At 41.8% G+C, this 18,495-nt stretch overlaps 1 protein-coding gene across 1 annotated transcript in view; it reads left to right on the top strand.

Annotated features, from left to right (window-relative positions):
- The window catches only part of LOC120020505 (excitatory amino acid transporter 5-like), a 60,367-nt gene that overhangs the window by 30,056 nt on the left and 11,816 nt on the right, over positions 1–18,495 (top strand). Inside the window, exons 5-10 of the mRNA XM_038964208.1 lie at positions 7,313–7,528; positions 14,211–14,253; positions 15,232–15,466; positions 15,845–15,944; positions 16,713–16,946; positions 18,300–18,494. Of these exons, the coding sequence (XP_038820136.1) occupies positions 7,313–7,528; positions 14,211–14,253; positions 15,232–15,466; positions 15,845–15,944; positions 16,713–16,946; positions 18,300–18,494 (1,023 nt within the window). The remainder of the gene's footprint in view (positions 1–7,312; positions 7,529–14,210; positions 14,254–15,231; positions 15,467–15,844; positions 15,945–16,712; positions 16,947–18,299; position 18,495) is intronic.

Consider the following 18,495-nt stretch of genomic DNA (forward strand, 5'->3'; position numbering starts at 1 on the left):
GCTCTGGCACACTCAGACGAGACGAGTGCTCTGAAATCAGAGTAGATAGCCAGAATTAACAATGTCCACTGAGAACGCACAATGACTATACCACTTAGCTAAGAATGACATGAATAATCAAGACAATAAACGTTGGGTAGTTAGTTAGATAGCATATAGTTAATACACTGCCTGGCAAGTTCGATGTATTATTAGCCAACCAACGTTAGGTAACTAGCTAACATACCGGTACATGCTGTAATGCTATGCAGTTCGTAAGGATAGCGTAGCTAACAAATTGTCAGAGAAGATAACGTGTAGTGGGGGACCTTATTTGAAAAGTAATGAATTTATTACATTGCTCAACATTTTCTTAACATTCATCATAATTAGTTAAAGCAATGAATTTGTATCCGCTCTCGTCGGACTTTGGCTGCATATTTTCTGGAATTTTCTTCAAACCTGAAAATGTTGTGAAGCCACGCCCATTCTTCTTCTTCTATGATATCATGCTGGTCTGCAAACAATCGTTTAAGTGCACGTCGCCAACTACTGTGCTGCAAAGTACTACCATGAAAATACAATTCTAAACCAAATAAATCCCTCACTTCTACCGCACCCTCCCCCAAAAACCCCTCCCCAACCCCATTAAACTTGATCTATATCATGCTGGAACACTCCACCCTTAGGATTGTTCAGCATGTCATTAACCATTTAAACAGTAACATTTGTTACCCCAAATATCTCTTTCGCCGTCTTCACAATAACCTTCAACCTGGCATTTCTGCTTTCCATAACCCGAGTCGTATTGATAACCCTACCAATAAAAGCTATGAAGTCAACTTTATTAATTATCAAAGTGTCCTTTGACATTGATGAGCACAAGATTTCTGAAAAGGCCTTGAAACCATGCCAGGACCATCAGAAGCACCAGCCCTGACAGCAGGTCCACTTACTACAGGTACATCCATGTAAGATCCACCAGTCTGACAGCAGGTCCACTTACTACAGGTACATCCATGTAAAATCCATCGGTCTGACATTAGGTTCAGTTACTACAGGTACATTCATGTAAGATAAATTAGTCCACACTGTAGTTCTACCAGTCTGTTTTACGGCCTCTGCATACAATACATCATGACTGATCCTATATCTCCTAGCCTCTCTAGCCTCTCTCTGTACCTGACATCCACCAAATGCTGCACTGTGTTCTCCCCCACAATTACAGCACTTAACCTTCACATTGCTTCCACATTCACCGTAATCATGTGCTCCTCCACACTTGGAACATCTTTTCTTTCCTTTACATATGTTTGGGGAATCTCCCACATGCCTTTTGGCGAACACCAAACGTGTTTGCTTATTTTTTTCTTTAAGCAATGGCTTATTTCTGACCACTCTTCCGTAAAGCCCAGCTCTGTGGAGTTTAAGGCTTAAAGTGGTCCTATGGACAGATACTCCAATCTTCGCTGTGGAACTTTGCAGCTCCTTCAGGGTTATCTTTGGTCTCTTTGTTGCCTCTCTGAATAATCCCCTCCTTGCCTGGTCCGTGAGTTTTGGTGGGCAGCTCTCTCTTGGCAGGTTTGTTTTGGTGCCATAATCTTTCCATTTTTTAATAATGGATTTAATGGTGCTCCGTGGGATGTTCAAAGTTTCGGATATTTTTTTAAAACCCAACCCTGATCTGTACTTCTCCACAACTTTGTCCCTGAGCTGTTTGGAGAGCTCCTTGGTATTCATGGTGCCGCTTGCTTGGTGGTGCCCAGTGGTGTTGCAGACTCTGGGGCCTTTCAGAACAGGTGTATATATACTGAGATCATGTGACAGTTACATTGTACACAGGTGGACTTTATTTAACTAATTGTGTAACATCTGAAGGTAATTGGTTGCACCAGATCTTATTTAGGGGCTTTTTGGAATTTTTGGAAACAAGTAATTTTTTTCATTTCACTTCACCAATTTGGACTATTTTGTGTATGTCCATTTCATGAAATACAAATAAAAATCAATTTAAATTACAGGTTGTGTTGCAACTTAATAGGAAAAAATGCCAAGGGGGATGAATACTTTTGCAAGGCACTGTAAGCACTGTATGCTATTAGCTGAAATCTTTCTTTAATGCCTTGTTTTTCTGTTTTCTTACGTACACTGAGGATACCAAACATTAGGAACACCTTTGCCCTCAGAACAGCCCCAATTTGTCAAGGCATGGACATCTACAAGGTGTCGAAAGCATTCTACAGTGATGCTGGCCCATGTTGACTCCAATGCTTCCCACAGTTGTGTCAAGTTGGCTGAATGTCATGTGGGTGGTGGACCATTCTTGATACATACGGGAAACTGTTGAGCGTGAAAAACCCAGCAGTATTGCAGTTTTGACACAAACCGGTGCTCCTGTCACCTACTACCATACCCCGTTCAAAGGCACTTACATTTTTTCTCTTGCCCAATCACCCTCTGAATGACACACATACACAATCCATTGTCTCACAGCTTAAAAATATTTTTTTAATCCTGTCTCCTCCCCTTCATCTACACTGATTGAAGTGGATTTAACATGTGACATCAATAAGGGATCATAGCTTTCACCTGGATTCACCTGGTCAGTCTATGTCATGGAAAGTGTTCTTAATGGTTTCTTAATGTTTTGCAGTACACTGTATATTGGAATTATTCTGTGACATTGTGAAAATTACAAAAATGCCCCTTTAGTGTAGGAGCTGTTTTAAAAGGCCGACTGAAATGTCAGCCTGTTTCGGTGGGATGGAGTTTCGTCCCATCACCAGGCGGTAAATTAGTTAATAGACCAATAAGAAAGAGAGTTCCTAACCTCTCTGCCAATTACAGCTAGCTTTAAGTTCACCTCTCCCCACTCTAACCACTCCCAGACAGTCCTAGCTAAATTCTTTCTTGTTTCTTTTGACCATTTGAATCGAAAACAATCACAGTAAGGTAATCAATTGTTACCCAGAAATGATTTGATGTTGAGATAAAAAAACGGCTGCGTTCGACCTTTAAAAAGTGTATTTCACACGAATGTCCCAATACACTATACAGACGAGGACAAGAGGTAGCTAACCATTTCAACAACCGTTAGCACTCTCTCACCCTTTCTCTCGTTCGCTCACTCACTGTCTACAGTTTGAATTTCTAGTCTCTCTCTAACAATATACATGTTGCCAAAGCGTATTTAGGAGATTGAGTGATTCATTTACAATATTAACATAGTTAAAATAATAATAATCAATATTGTCAAAAGGACAGGTAGTAGCAACAATAATCAAGGGTAAAAAATCATCATACAATGGAGAATAACAATGGCATAGCGGACATGTGCAGGTTGGTCTGTCAGACACGGTCCCTCATCTTATTGCAGACAGCAATGTAGTGCGCTGCCAACCTACAGCTCTCTGCGTCTTCCCCCAACAGGACGGGTAGCCTATTCTCATCCGAGAGGACTCTGAAACCTTGAATAAGGGTTTCAAATTTGGGGAAATTACACTTTTAGATTGTTTTATATGTTTGACATTTTGTCAGGAAATGCAGCTGTGTCTCAGGTCCTGCTGTGGTGCAGTGGTTGCACAGCCTTTCCTCTACAGGGAGCCATGTTTCCTGTGTCTACCCTTCTCAATGGCAAGGCTGTGCTCACTGAACCTGTACTTTGTACAGGTTTTGATCAGTAACCATGGTCAAATAGTTTGCCATGGTTTACTGTTGATGTAGTGCCAGATAGCAATGCATTTTGCTTTGTGCTTGTGTTTCCCAATAGGTAATATAGGTATGTTTTGACTGTGTTTTAATTTGGTTTATTCTGATTGATTGGATGTTCTGGTCCTGAGGCTTCAGTGTGTTCGAAGAACAGGTCTGTGAACTCAACCCCAGGATCAGCTGGATTAGGGGACTTTTTTCTTTGCTCAGTGTTTGGCATTACAGAGCTTGGTAATGATATGAGAGGGGATCACTGTATTTTAGATGTTTCCAAAACTGAATTGTTCATTTTTTTGTTTTTATTATTAGTGGATATTGGCCTAATTCTGCCCTGCATGCATTGTTTGTGTATTTCCTCTGGACAAGTAGGATAATCTTACAGAACTCTGCATGCAGGGTTTCAATGGGGTTTGTCCCACTGGGTGAAATCTTGTTTTGCAAGTGGACTCCACACCTCGCTGCCATAAAGTGCAATTGGTTCAATGACACATTCAATTAGTTTAAGGTATTTCAATTTGAATTTGTTTTTTAATGTCGTAGAATGCCCTGCGTGCTTTCTCTCTCTGTTCATTCACTGCCTCATTTAGGTGTCCAGTTGAGCTTCTATTTAAACCTAAGTAATTGTAGTGATATATTTTGTACCAATTGATACCTTTGGTCAAATTCCTTGAGACCTGGATCTTCTCTGGAAAATCATTATTTTTGGGGTTTACTCCAAGGGCCCAGGTTTGGCAGTACCGCTCTAGCAGGTCCAGGTTCTGCTGTAGGCCATGTATTGTGGGTGACAGCAGGCACAGGTCATCTGTGAAGAGCAGGCATTTAACATTTGAATTGTGGAGACTAACACCAGGGGCTGAACATTTTTCTAGAATACCGACCAATTCATTGATGTAAATATTGAAGAGCGAGCGGCTCAGAATGCAACCCTGGCGAAGGCCCCACCCCTGGTTAAAGAATTTGGTGCTGCACGTATTGCCAGTATTGCCATTGATTGAATTATGTCATATGTTTTACCAACCTACAACACTTTTAATAACTTTGTAGAACAGTCCTGTATGCCTAATAGAATCAAATGCTTTATGGAAGTCGACAAAGTAAGCGTAACTTTGGTGGACATGTGTATCTATCAGGTCGTGTAGGGTGTAAATATGATCGGTCATGCAATGTTTTGGTATAAATACAATTAGGCTTTTACTCAAGACATTGTGCTTTCCCCAGGTTAAAGTTCACACAAATGCCTCTGTAAATGTTAGGGTCAAATTTGTCTCCGTTCTTAAAGATTGGGGTTATGAGTACTTGATTACAGATGAACCTACACTCAGGATCAAATGAAACAGTTTTAGCCAATAAAAATTTTGCACTAGTGAATTTGAGCATCTCATTTAGGAAACCATCAGGTCCGCATGCTTCTTCAATTTGAGGGCCTGAAGTTTCTAATAATGAGTGTATGTGGTATCTAGAAAGTTGTTGTGTTTGGATTTTTTGGTTACTGGTTGCCTTCTGGTATTCTTCTGTGCTGTTTTCATACAGCATGCTGGCCCATCTGTATGAATTTCTGAAGTTGCACAGCTTTCTGGGCTGTGAATGTGTGGTTGTTTCCAAGTCTGTACTTTTGAGGAACAAGGTCATTTGTCCGTGGTCAGACAGAGTTGTTAGTGGCTTGATGGTGAATTAGCTAAGAGAGAAAGGGTCAATGTCTGTAATCATATAGTCTACTGTGCTGTGGCCAAGAGGTGAGTAATAGGTGAATATCCCCAAAGAGTCCCCCCGTAACCTACCATTAACAAAGTACAGACTCAGGCTTTGACAGAGCTGCAACAAATCCCTTCCGTTTTTGTTGATGGTGCTGTCACTGTTGTTTCTATGGGGCGGATTAAGACAGAAACAGTATGACCTGTAATAAAGCTGTCCCCTCGTGTGGTCGTTAGGTCAGATAGTGTGCCTGTGAGCGCATGTGTGTCCCCACAGATCAGCACATTTCCCTGTGCCTGGAAATGGCATCTCCTCCTCAATGGTGGGGAATATCTCCTCTGAGTAATATGGGATTTTGAGGGGGGGATATATATTGCACAAAGTAACGCATCTTTTTCTGTCAGTACAAGTTACTTTTTCAGTTTTAACCATATGTCATATGGCCATTTTGAGGCGATCAATTAGATTTTGTAGTTTGGGTTTGTGCCAAATGATCAATACTCCAGAGTCTCTACCTCTATTGACAGATCTGTGTTTCTGTGATGGCACAATTATCTCTCTGTAGCCTGTGGGACAGTGAGTGACAATGTCAGCCTTACACCATGTCTCCTGCAGAATGATGACATCAACAACTTTTCAGTGGTAAACTCTTCAGTCCAAAGATTGACAAGTTTAGGTCCTGAATGTTTCACATGCTAACTGATAGTGATTTCACGTTGCAATTAAGAAAGAATAGCACAGTAAAAAATACAGTAACTGCTAAGTTGGTAGGAGTGAGATAAACAATGGATAACTGACAAGAGAATTAGGTTCTCAATGTTCATAAACCCAATTCAATTAACTACTCGGTCTGCGACCCAGAATTTATAAGATACTGGTTGAATGAAACAGACGGATGCCCAGCTACGATAGTCAGAAAGTTTATTTACGAGAGCGCTAGTTAGTTGTACAAAACCATTCATTTTATACTGGCTTCTTACGCACATACTTTCACGCACAAACATTAGGTATCCTACGCACACACTGTCCCACTACCCAGCCGACAAAGATTAGGGACCGTGAGAAGCACTCCCTGTCCTTTCCCAAATCTCTCTGTGGCCCCTAGCCACGGTCGGCACCGAATCTTGCTCAGACAGTCTGTGTTTAAGACACTTTAGAGACATATTGTTATATTGTTTTACCCTAATTCTGACTAAAACTACACACATCATTTCTTATAAATTTACTGATTATGACTACACGCATCATTAATAATAATTTGATGATTCTAATTGTATTTCATTGATGATTCTAATCAATTACATACATTTATATAGTTTCAGGGTGGAACATTCTAATCATTCATTTAAACATAGAAATTCCATCCACAATAACAGCAAACGTGTTTTCTTTTTCTTTTTTCCTTCTTTCTATTGAACAAGTAAACTCTTAGTATAGCAGTGTATGCGTGTGCGTCGAGTGGAGTTTAGTGCAGATATACTGGAGGAGCTGTTTAATCTCACTCAATCCTCCAGAGTTCTCCTTTCCTCTGAGGGCCTCAGCGTAGCTGCGCTGGTCCTGCTGTTGGGCGACGTGGAGGGTGGCCAGATCTGGGCCGGGGGGCTGCCACTCTGGTTTGGTAGAGGTGGTGGTCTGGTGTGGGGCAGTAGACTGGGCCCGGTCCAGTCTGGCTGTGCCGATGGAAGTGGTGATGCTCTGGTGGTGGGTAGGGCCTGTGGGGTGCGCTGGGTCTGGTGTGGAATTGAGGGGGCTTGGGGCTCCTTGGTGGTCTGGTAGGGATCTCTGGGTGGTCCTCTGTCCAGTAAGACGTGGGGTGTTTGTCTACCAAGTGCCCCCTAACCATTCTGTTTCTCTCTGTCTTCTCTCCCTGTGATGATCTGCCTGGCTCTTTCACTTCCTAACCATTCCTTTTCTCTTCTCTCTCTCTCTCCAGTTTGATGTCGGGGCTAGCAGCCTTGGATGCCAAGTGTTCCAGCCGCCTGGGCATCATGACCGTCTCCTACTACCTGTGGACCACCTTTGTGGCGGTGGTGGTGGGCATCCTCATGGTTACCATCATCCACCCAGGGGGCGCCGCTCAGAAGGAGGACAACGAGGACAGCGGCAAGCCAATCATGAGCTCCGCTGATGCCCTGCTTGATCTGATTCGGTAAGAGACAGGAAGAAGATCATTACATTGACCTTTGACCTTTGTTGTTGCGTGTCCTACTGAATTGAATCGTTCTAAAATCAGCCTACAGTGAAGGTTCAATTGTTCAAGGGTTCCAATGTTGAGGGGTTATATTTGTCACGTTTACAATAAACATTTGTTTCCCCAGTGCAAAACATATTCTAGACAGGAATAATGCTATTACTTTGCCAGTTCCTCTTCAAGCCTCTGTACTCTGTGACTGTTGACCTGCTAAAGGCTTTGCTGCTCAATAAATCAAATGTATTTACATAGTGACTTTTATAAAAGCAACATTTCTTACAAGGGTTTTACACAGTAACCTGGCAACTGCAGATTCCCAAGACCCTCTAGACCTCACTCAGTAAGAGACCTCCCCTTCATCAGAATTTGTTTGAGGCAGGCTTTAGAAAAATGATTTGATATGATAAATGATAAATGATAAAACCATGCGTGTGTCCGTGAGTGTGTGCGTGCATGTGTGCATGTGCGTTCCGTGTGGAGATTGTAGCAGGCAGCTAAGGGGCTTCCAGCTCTTAGCTTCACCTCTTCAGTTAACAACAACAATCCTCAGCAGAGCCTTGGAATATAATTACCATTGGTTCCTATGAATAGGGTGCCATTTGGGATGTAGGCCATTTAGCAAATAACCATGGCCCTCAAAATGCCTTATGCACTCCAAGATCTTAAGCACAAGAAATGTGTAAGATATAGTGCTAATTGGATTCGTAACATATCGTCCAAATTTTTTTATAAAAAATTGAAGGACGTAACAAATAATTAGAAATGGATGACGCCGTACACAATTTGATGACGTAGTACACAAAAAACGGGTACCACTTTTGGCTCGTGAACACCACTTTCAAAACTACTGGCTGAAATTATGCAAAAGTTCGAGAGTGCATCTTTGATGCGTTATTAAAAATCATTAAAAAGCAGCATTTTTAATCTCTTTGTTTGTTCTCTTTTCCATCCAATGCCACCGTGTCAACGCTCCAGCTAATGGATCATTAGTGTTTCCTATATACAGTTGAAGTCAGAAGTTTACATACACTTAGGTTGGAGTCATTAAAACTCGTTTTTTAACCTCTCCGCAAATTTCTTGTTAACAAACTATAGTTTTGGCATGTTGGTTAGGACATCTAGTTTGTGCATGACAAGTAATTTTTCAAAAAATTGTTTACAGACAGATTATTTCACTTATAATTCACTGTATCACAATTCCAGTGGGTCATCTGTACAAACAATAGTATGCAAGTATAAACACCATGGGACCACGCAGCCATCATACCGCTCAGGAAGGATACGCGTTCTGTCTCCTAGAGATGAACGTACTTTGGTGCGAAAAGTGCAAATCGACCCCAGAACAACAGCAACTGGCCTTGTGAAGATGCTGGAGGAAACAGGTACAAAAGTATCTATAGTCACAATAAAACGAGTCCTATATCGCCATAACTGCAAAAATCACTAAAGCTGGAGATTCTTACCTCCCTCACTAGCTTTAAGCACCAGCTGTCAGAGCAGCTCACTGATCACTGCACCTGTACATAGGCCATCTGTAAATAGCCCATCCAATCTATCTCATCCCCATACTGTATTTATTTATCTTGCTCCTTTGCACCCCAGTATCTCTACTTGCACATTCATCTTCTGCACATTCTACCATTCCAGTGTTTAAATGCTATATTGTAATTACTTTGCCACCATGGCCTATGTATTGCCTTACCTCCCTTATCCTACCTCATTTGTACATGCTGTATATCGACTTTCCTACTGAATTATTGATTGTATGTTTGTTTATTCCATGTGTAACTCTGTGTTGTTGTATGTGTCGAACTGCTTTGCTTTATCTTGGCCAGGTCGCAGTTGCAAATGAGAACTTGTTCTCAACTAGCCTACCTGGTTAAATAAAGGTGAAATATATATATATATTTTTAAATAACCTGAAAGGCCGCTCAGCAAGGAAGAAGCCACTGCTCCAAACCCGCCATAAAATAGCCAGACTACGGTTTGCAACTGCACATGGGGACAAAGATTGTACTTTTTGTCCTCTGGTCTGATGAAACAAAAATAGAACTGTTTGGCCATAATGATCATCGTTATGTTTGGAGGAAGAAGGGGGACGCTTGCAAGCCGAAGAACACCATCCCAACCGTGAAGCACGGGGGTGGCAGCATCATGTTGTGGGGGTGCTTTGCTGCAAGAGGGACTGGTGCACTTCACAAAATAGATGGCATCTTGAAGATGAAAATTATGTGGATATATTGAAGCAACATCTCAAGACATCAGTCAGGAAGTTAAAGCTTGGTCGCAAATGGGTCTTCCAAATGGACAATGACCCCAAACATACTTCCAAAGTTGTGTCAAAATGGCTAAAGGAGAACAAAGTCAAGGTATTGGAGTGGCCATCACAAAGCCCTGACCTCAACCCTATAGAAAATGTGTGGGCAGAACTGAAAAAGCGTGTGCGAGCAAGGAGGCCTACACACCAGCTCTGTCAGGAGGAATGGGCCAAAATTCACCCAACTTATTGTGGGAAGCTTGTGGAAGGCTACCCGAAACGTTTGACCCAAGTTAAACAATTTAAAGGCAATGCTACCAAATACTAATTCAGTGTATGTAAACTTCTGACCCACTGGGAATGTGATGAAAGAAATAAAAGCTGAAATAAATCATTCTCTCTACTATTATTCTGACATTTCACATTCTCAAAATAAAGTGGTGATCCTAACTGACCTAAGACAGGGCATTTTTACTAGGATTAAAGGTCGGGAATTGTGAAAAACTGAGTTTAAATGTATTTGGCTAAGGTGTATGTAAACTTCCGACTTCAACTTTATGACCACCTCTGTCGCCTCAGTTCAACCCAATCATGTACATAGAAAACATATAATGTCTCTGGTTCAACCTCTGTTCACCATCACTGCAGAGAGGATAAATCATTTGGTACTGTAGCTTCCCAAGACAACATTTAACCCAGACCAGTCCTTTTCACATTTCTCCGGTGAGAGTTTTGAACTGTTTAATTCAACTGTGCCATAGATATTTTGGTAATATTTGAAAAAATATTTGGAAATATAAGGCCAGGGCCTATATTTGGAAAATATTAAGCTATGAACTGCTTAACTGACAATATAACTGCTCTTTTAAAGCTAAGGTTCGCGATAGGCAAAACTGCACCACTGGCTGCCCCCAGCTGCGTTTGTTACTGTTTTTGTTCTGAGGAATTTAGTATCCAGCATCGTGGTATATATATATTTTTTTGGTACATACTCTGATGTTCTACCGTGCGTGCAAATCTCCAGCGTTTGGTTGTCTCTCACCCAGCCACCCTGGTGGTTAACCATGTGTGCTGTGTCATGTGCCGTCTCAGTCTCACACAGTGTGTGTGTGTGTGCATGCATGTGTGTTTCAGTGACACGAACACGCACAGGATGTAAAGCCTAATGCCTCCTCTGTCAGTGGGTCACAGCTAAGCTAATTAACCAGGTGAGGGATGGAGGGTGGGGTTAGGGTTAGGGTTAGACACAGGGACATGCTAGACTGGCTCAGAGCATCACAGTGTGTATGACCATAACAGTCGGTCAGTGGGCCACTGTCACATGCACTTAGTCACCCAGTCACAGGCCTGTGGCCCTACACAGCTCCCAGTCACAGGCCTATGGCCCTACACAGCTCCCAGTCACAGGCCTATGGCCCTACACAGCTCCCAGTCACAGGCCTGTGACCCTTACCTACACACAGGGACATCTCTTAGGGAGGCTTTACTACACAGACAAATGCACTTTATTATTACTTTATTATCGCTTAGTATTAATGATTAACAAACATTTACCATATGTTATAGTAGACGTAATAAATAAAAAAAGACAGTAAGACAGTATGGGCTGTACTGCATCAGAAAATTGTAACGGGTAATCAGATTTATGACGTGAAAAAGTGTATGTTAAGCCAGACTGAGGGATTCTGTGGCCCTTACCTACACACAGAGTCCTCATGTGAGAGACTCTACTCAGACAATGGCACTTTATTACTACATTATTACTATTAAGTGTAACTGATTACGGAAGACTGACTATCTTTTATTGTCATTGTGTAAGTACAGGTGGTACTCATTCAGGTGTATTTTGATTAGAGCTGAGCATGTGCATTAGCCTGTTACATGCTGTTAAACACAGGGAACTGATGCAGAGGGTAACCGCACAATTATTTATGGGTTCTTTTTCAACTTGAGAAATGATCAAATGAAAAGTGAGCGCTAAGCCCTTTGACATTTTGAAAATGCGTTGGGGAAAGGACCCGTGTTCAACCAGGGTTGAAGTCAATTCCATTTCAATTCTCGTTCATTCTGGAAGTACACTGAAATTCCAGTTCCAATTCACTTGAATGCTTTTCAATAAGGAACATGTGGAATTGTGATCGACCCCAACCCTGGTATCTACCTAGGCAGCAGCTATGGCACACGGACGTGAGGACAGGAGGAGGGATCCTTGTTGTTGCTGTGTGAGGGTTTTTTTTATCCCAGAGGACAGCTGTGCTCAGGATTTACCCTAAAGCTTTCGAGCCTCCCTCCCTCCCTGCCTTCATCTATCATGCCAGTGTATATACGTGCTTATGTTGGCGCGCCTCTTTTTGTGCGTGTTGGTGCGAGGTGTATGCGTGCGTCTGCGTGTCCAAGTATGTGTGTGCTTACGGCCGTGCGCTTGTGTGTGTGTGTGTGTGTTTTAATGTGATGTGTGTATGAACGTGTGTAATGGCGAGGGTGTAATTAGTGGCATTGAGGTCAGTGTTTCGTTCTGATCCACACTGGGTTTGATTATCGGAGTGGTTTATTGGCATGCTCGACTCTCACAGAGGACCGGAACGGATGACTTAGTAATGGAATCGACTGTAAATCAAGTCATATTCAAATCCAATTTATTGGTCACCTACACAGTTTACAGGCATGACCTGGTGATTAAATATACTGCACTTCAATACTCTATTTCAGTATTTTTATTTTAAATAATAATTTTTTGTTTTTTTCTTAAAACCATCAATCAACAAATGAATCACATTATATTTATACAGTGAATTTTACAAATGTTTAGCGAGCATGTTGTTTATTATTGCACTATATACATATATTTTTTTAAATGTTTATTGAATCATTATTTAACTAGGCAAGTCAGTTAAGAACAAATTCTTATGTACAATGACGGCCTACCACGGCCAAACCCTAACCTGGACGACGCTGGGCCAGCGTTGTGCGACGCCCTATGGGACTCCCAATCGCGGCCGGTTGTGATACAGCCTGGAATCGAACCAGGGTCTGTAGTGATGCCTCTAGCACTGGCCAAATGTTTGCATTTCAAATAGCGACGCTCATCCCGAGCTCGCACCTCCAGCCCTGGGAGGGACATTCCCGCAAAGTGCAGATTCGATTTGTCTCCTGGTGCCTTCCAAGGCTGAAAGTGATTAAAACTGGACCGGAGGTTGTGAATGTAATTATGTGAATTAAATTGTTGCGCTTGGATTGTTTCAAGAGCTGTATATTAAGTATGTTCAGAGAGACCGGGTCAAAATTGTATGTTGGGTTGACCGGCACATTCCTGTTGTCTGGTCATAACATTCAAAAGGTCAGAGTCTCCTTTGGTTTAACTGAGAACTTGTTTTGCAAGCTCCATTAAAAGACACGTGTGTTTCTTATCAGTTGAGAGTCATTTACTCTGTCTTATACTGTAATTATAATGTATTTTTTTGTACAAAGTAATTGTTTGAGTGTCAATTAATTTGTGACTAATAAATCGTATTAGTTGATTTGAGTAAATGCATTCCTCATTTAAAGAGTAACTCTTTTGATTGACTATACGTTCATAATTTAGTAGGTCTATTGGTAAATGTTATTTACACTATACACATAGCATTATGCGTAGGTTTTAACTTTACATCTCTGGCTAAGATAGACCTAACTTAAAGCTTGGACTGTGGTTGCTATAAACAACTCATAAGTCCTATAAGCCACTTAATAATCACAATAAGCTATCTTAGAACACATATAGATACAGTACCAAGTGGTGACGTGCAGACTCTCAAGCTGGCTAGACCCTTCGGTATACAGTACCAGTCAAAAGTTTGGACACACCTATTCATTCAAGGGTTTTCTTTATTTTACTATTGTCTATATTGTAGAATAATAATGAAGACCTCAAACCGATGAAATAACACATATGGAATCATGTAGTAACCAAAAAAGTGTTAAACAAATCAAAATACATTTTAGATTTTAGATTCTTCAAAGTAGCCACCCTTTTCCTTGATGAACGCTTTAGACACTCTTGGCATTGCTACTATTATGTGTTCTACTGAAAATGCTACTACTGTACACATTGTGTACAACGTTTCTGGTTATCCACAAGATGATGTGAAAGAGGGAAGTGGTGTACCAAAAAAGGTTATAAATAAAGTGTAAAGCTTTTGGATGCGGTCAAGTTCTCTGACTCCTCATTTGGAACATTCTGTGCTTCCATGTCTGTTATTGGAAAGTCACAGATTTGAACTTCACATGAAAAAGTTTGATTGAAAAATTGTGAATCATGCTTTTTCAGTTATTTCAACACTTTAATTTCTGAAACCTGTCAGCCGGCTACAGAGTTGAACACTTTTCTATATTCTTCCCTTCCAGAAACATGTTCCCAGCCAACTTGGTCCAAGCAACTTTCCAACAGGTGAGCAGTATGACATTATCATACTGTATGTAGTAGAAATGTAGCCGTTTCCATTTTAGTTTCCTAAAGAGTTTTAGGAGGAGTGCCAAAGCATGAAATGCCGATAATAGGAGATTCATGAGATTATTTGAATGGAAGTCTGTATGTTTGAAATACAAATTCACCAAATTATGGGGGACCGTTGACCCGAATGCATTCAGTACAGTATATTTAACTAATTCCGACTCTTTTTCACACACGTACCATCATCATGCTTAGCTTGTATATCTATCTACACATAACATGTTAGATACTTCAGTATGACATTAATGTATATACTGTATATATACTGTATATACACTGAGTGTACAAAACATTATGAACTCTCTTTACATGACATAGACTGACCAGGTGAATTTAGGTGAAAGCTATGATCCCTTATTGATGACACTTGTTAAATCCACTTCAATTAGTGTAGATGAAGGGGAGGAGACGGGTTAAAGAAGGATTTTTAAGCCTTGAGACAATTGAGGCATTGATCGTGTATGTGTACCATTCAGAGGGTGAATGGGCAAGACAAAAGTTTTAAGTAAGTGCCTTTGAAAAGGGTACGGTAGTAGGTACCAGGCCCACTAGTTTGTGTCAAGAACTGCAACGCTGCTGGGTTTTTCACGCTCAGCAGTTTCCCGTGTGTTTCAAGAATGGTCCATCACCCAAGGACATCCAGCCAACTTGACACAACTGTGAGAAGCATTGAAGTCAACATGGGCCAGCATCCCTGTGGAACGCTTTCGTGAATGAATTGAGGCTGTTCTGATATTTGGAAGGTGTTTTGTACACTAAGTATATATCTGGTCTTGTTACTTTAGTAACGTCCCAGGAGTATTCTCATAATGAAGCCACCCCTGCCCAAAGTGGCAGCTGCCCTGACAGAGAGCTTTATACAGTATATGTTGAATACTTGAATATGATATTCATGTATACATCTGGTCTTATTAGTACCGTACCAGGAGTATCCCCATCATGAAGGCCCCCCCACCCACGGTGGCAACCTCCCTGATGGAGAGCACCACCCGGAGGGTCTATATCTACGGTGTCCAGGACGACAACGGCACCGATATCCAGAACTTCTCCCTGGACTTGACACCTCCGCCTGACATCCAGATGCGCACACTGCCCGGGACCAGCGATGGCATGAACGTACTGGGGATCGTCATCTTTTCCGCCACCATGGGTGAGTGACGTCATCACTGACCTCTGACCTCTGAACTCTAACTCTAACCCCCCCAGACACCCTGTGATGTCATTATGGGTGAGGGACAGTTCCACTAACAAATGCACACACCGACGTGCACGCATGCATGCACACACACAAACACACACTAAGGCACACTGCCTTGTAGTGTCATTATGTTTGAGTGACATCATCGACACTATCACCATCATCCTTGCCCTTCATCTAGTTAAACTTTACTTTCCACTTTAGTTCTTTCCTCAATGTCTATCAATTCCCTATAGTAAAAGCACAAACTATTAGCAAATCAATCTGGCCCACGGTTTGGTGTCCATGTTGTCTCAGTCTAACACCATGTGTTGGTGTTGGTCTCTCCAGGTATCATGCTGGGAAGAATGGGGCCTAATGGCAGCGCCTTGGTCAACTTCTGTCAGAGTCTGAACGAGGCTGTCCTGAAGATTGTCGCCATAGTGATCTGGTAAGAGCTAGATGCCCCTCACAAAAAACAAGGAACTCAGTTGGGGTCTCAACTTACTGTTGAGTTAGAATAGTAGAATGCACAAGGTGCAAGATCAACATTTGGTTGTGGATCAGCAATTTTTCTCTTGTTCTGACAGTCACTCAATTAGCCATGTCAGCTTTAAAAATATATATTGGTAAGTTAAGTCTAGCCAGCTGTCTAAACTTGTAGTAATCATGGCTGACCACCGACCAGGCACAGAGGGCACGTTCCCAGGGGCCCTGACCTCCAGGTGGGCCCCATTTATTTGGTCTGTCACTCTAACTCAGATATCATTAACATGGCATAAGTAATGGCAAAGGTGTAAAAAATACATATCTTCAACGCATGGCAAAATGGGTCGAATTGCAGGAAATTAGATGTAAAACTGTAAGAAAAATGATCTCTGCCCCATGGCGAAATGAATAGAATTGTTTTATAAAATTACCAGGAGTTTTCTCACAAAATGTCTCTCCGCCTCATAGCAAAATGTGTAGAACTGCAGAAATCTTGCTTTAAAACTGCCACATTTTCTGTACAACCCAAATGTGTAGAATTGCAGGAAATTAACTTAAAAATCAAAATGTTTCTCTCCACCGTCAAGAGCAGGGCCAACCAAATCTCGCTTAGGCCCCCCAAAAGGCTAGAGCCAGCTCTGTTAAAAAAATAGCCTGTTTGGGTAAAAAAAAAAGACCTACAATGAGAATCTACAATGTAAACAACTCTTAATTTCCTGGTCCACCGCAGGTACTTCCCTTTCGGCATTGTGTTCCTGGTCGCCGGTAAGATCCTGGAGATGGACGACCCGTCGGCCATGGGGAAGAAGTTGGGGTTCTACGCTATCACCGTGGTGATGGGGCTGGTGCTGCACGGTCTCTTCATCCTACCAGCCATGTACTTCTTCATCACAAAGAAGAGTCCCATCGTCTACATCAGGGGCATCCTGCAGGCCCTGCTCATCTCCCTGGCAACCTCGTCCAGGTAAACAACAACAACAACAACCATAACACTGACCCTAACCCTAACCCTAGCTTCATAACCCTAGCTCCAGTCACATTCCCTACTCTAACCTAATACATGTGGTCACATCTTTTCTAAACATCATCATATGGCACTGATCTCACTCAGATCTCATCGCATTTGTTGGTATGGAATCCTTGAGACCCATGTATGGCCCCAACCCGATCTAGTCATGGAGACATCAACTAGGGTGACCGTTGAAAAAGGCATTAATAGATGGTCCAACGGGTGTATAGACTTTCACTATTTTCACATTGTGCTGCCTCAAAATGTCATCTAAAAATATCTAAAATTTGATATTTTCCCTACAGTTCTACACAAACTACTCCACATTTTCAAAGTGAAAGAAAATATCAGAAAATTATTCTAATTATAAAACATTGAAAAACAAAGATGTCTTGTTTGCGTATGTCTTCACACCCCAGAGAGAATACTTGATGGAAGCACCTTCGGCAGCCTTTACAGCTGTGAATCATTTTGAATACGATTCTACCAACTTTGCACAACTCCTTGGGCAACATATATACATTGTTTTTGTCAAAATTGCTCAAGCTCAGTAACTTTGGCTGGGAATCATTGATGGACAGCAATATTCAAACCTTGTCTCTGATTTTCAAGCAAAGTCCGGACTGAGACTGGACCACTAAGGAACACGCAACACCTCTTGGAAAGCAATTCTGGTGTGTCTTTGGCATTAAAATGTGTGTCATTGTCCCGAAAAAAAGCCAGGATTCAGAAGACTATGGCGGGTATTTCTCAAACTTTGACATGGGCTTTGCTCTTTTCATATTTATTTTGATCCTGACAAGCTCCCCAGTCTCTGCCGGTGACAACCATAACCATAACATGATGCTGCCGCCACAATACTTGAAAACACAGAGGGTTTCACTCTATATATAGTCTTTAATTTAGGACAAAAAGTTAATTCCTTTGCCGTGTTGTCTTGCAGCTGCTATGCCAAGCAACTATATTATTCATTAAGGAAAGCACTAATATCTTCAAATACCATTCCTCAGTGAAATACTGTTACCTGAGTTTGTCAGTTAACACAGACTGCCTGCAGCTAAAATAGAGTTGAGCACAGCCCATTTCACCTTAATCTAATCATAGAAATAGAATCCCTAGAATGGACAAAACCCCTCAGACCATGCTGATTTGACTCATACACATAGGTACAATCAATATGGCCACCTGTCCACCCACCACTAATGTTGAATGGTAATGCCTGTTCAGTTTACAAGACAATAGAGTTGAGCGAGTTTAATCCAAAATGAATACTTATCTAAAACGCAATCTGCTCCTTTGTCTCCTCAGCTCTGCCACACTGCCTATAACCTTCAAGTGCCTCCTGGAGAACAACCACATCGACCGACGCATCATCCGCTTCGTACTCCCCGTGGGCGCCACCATCAACATGGATGGGACGGCACTCTATGAGGCAGTGGCGGCCATCTTCATCGCCCAGGTTAACAACTACGAGTTGGACTTTGGCCAGATCATCACTATCAGG

Source organism: Salvelinus namaycush, chromosome 25, assembly GCF_016432855.1.
Source record: "Salvelinus namaycush isolate Seneca chromosome 25, SaNama_1.0, whole genome shotgun sequence".
Classification (NCBI taxonomy): domain Eukaryota; kingdom Metazoa; phylum Chordata; class Actinopteri; order Salmoniformes; family Salmonidae; genus Salvelinus; species Salvelinus namaycush.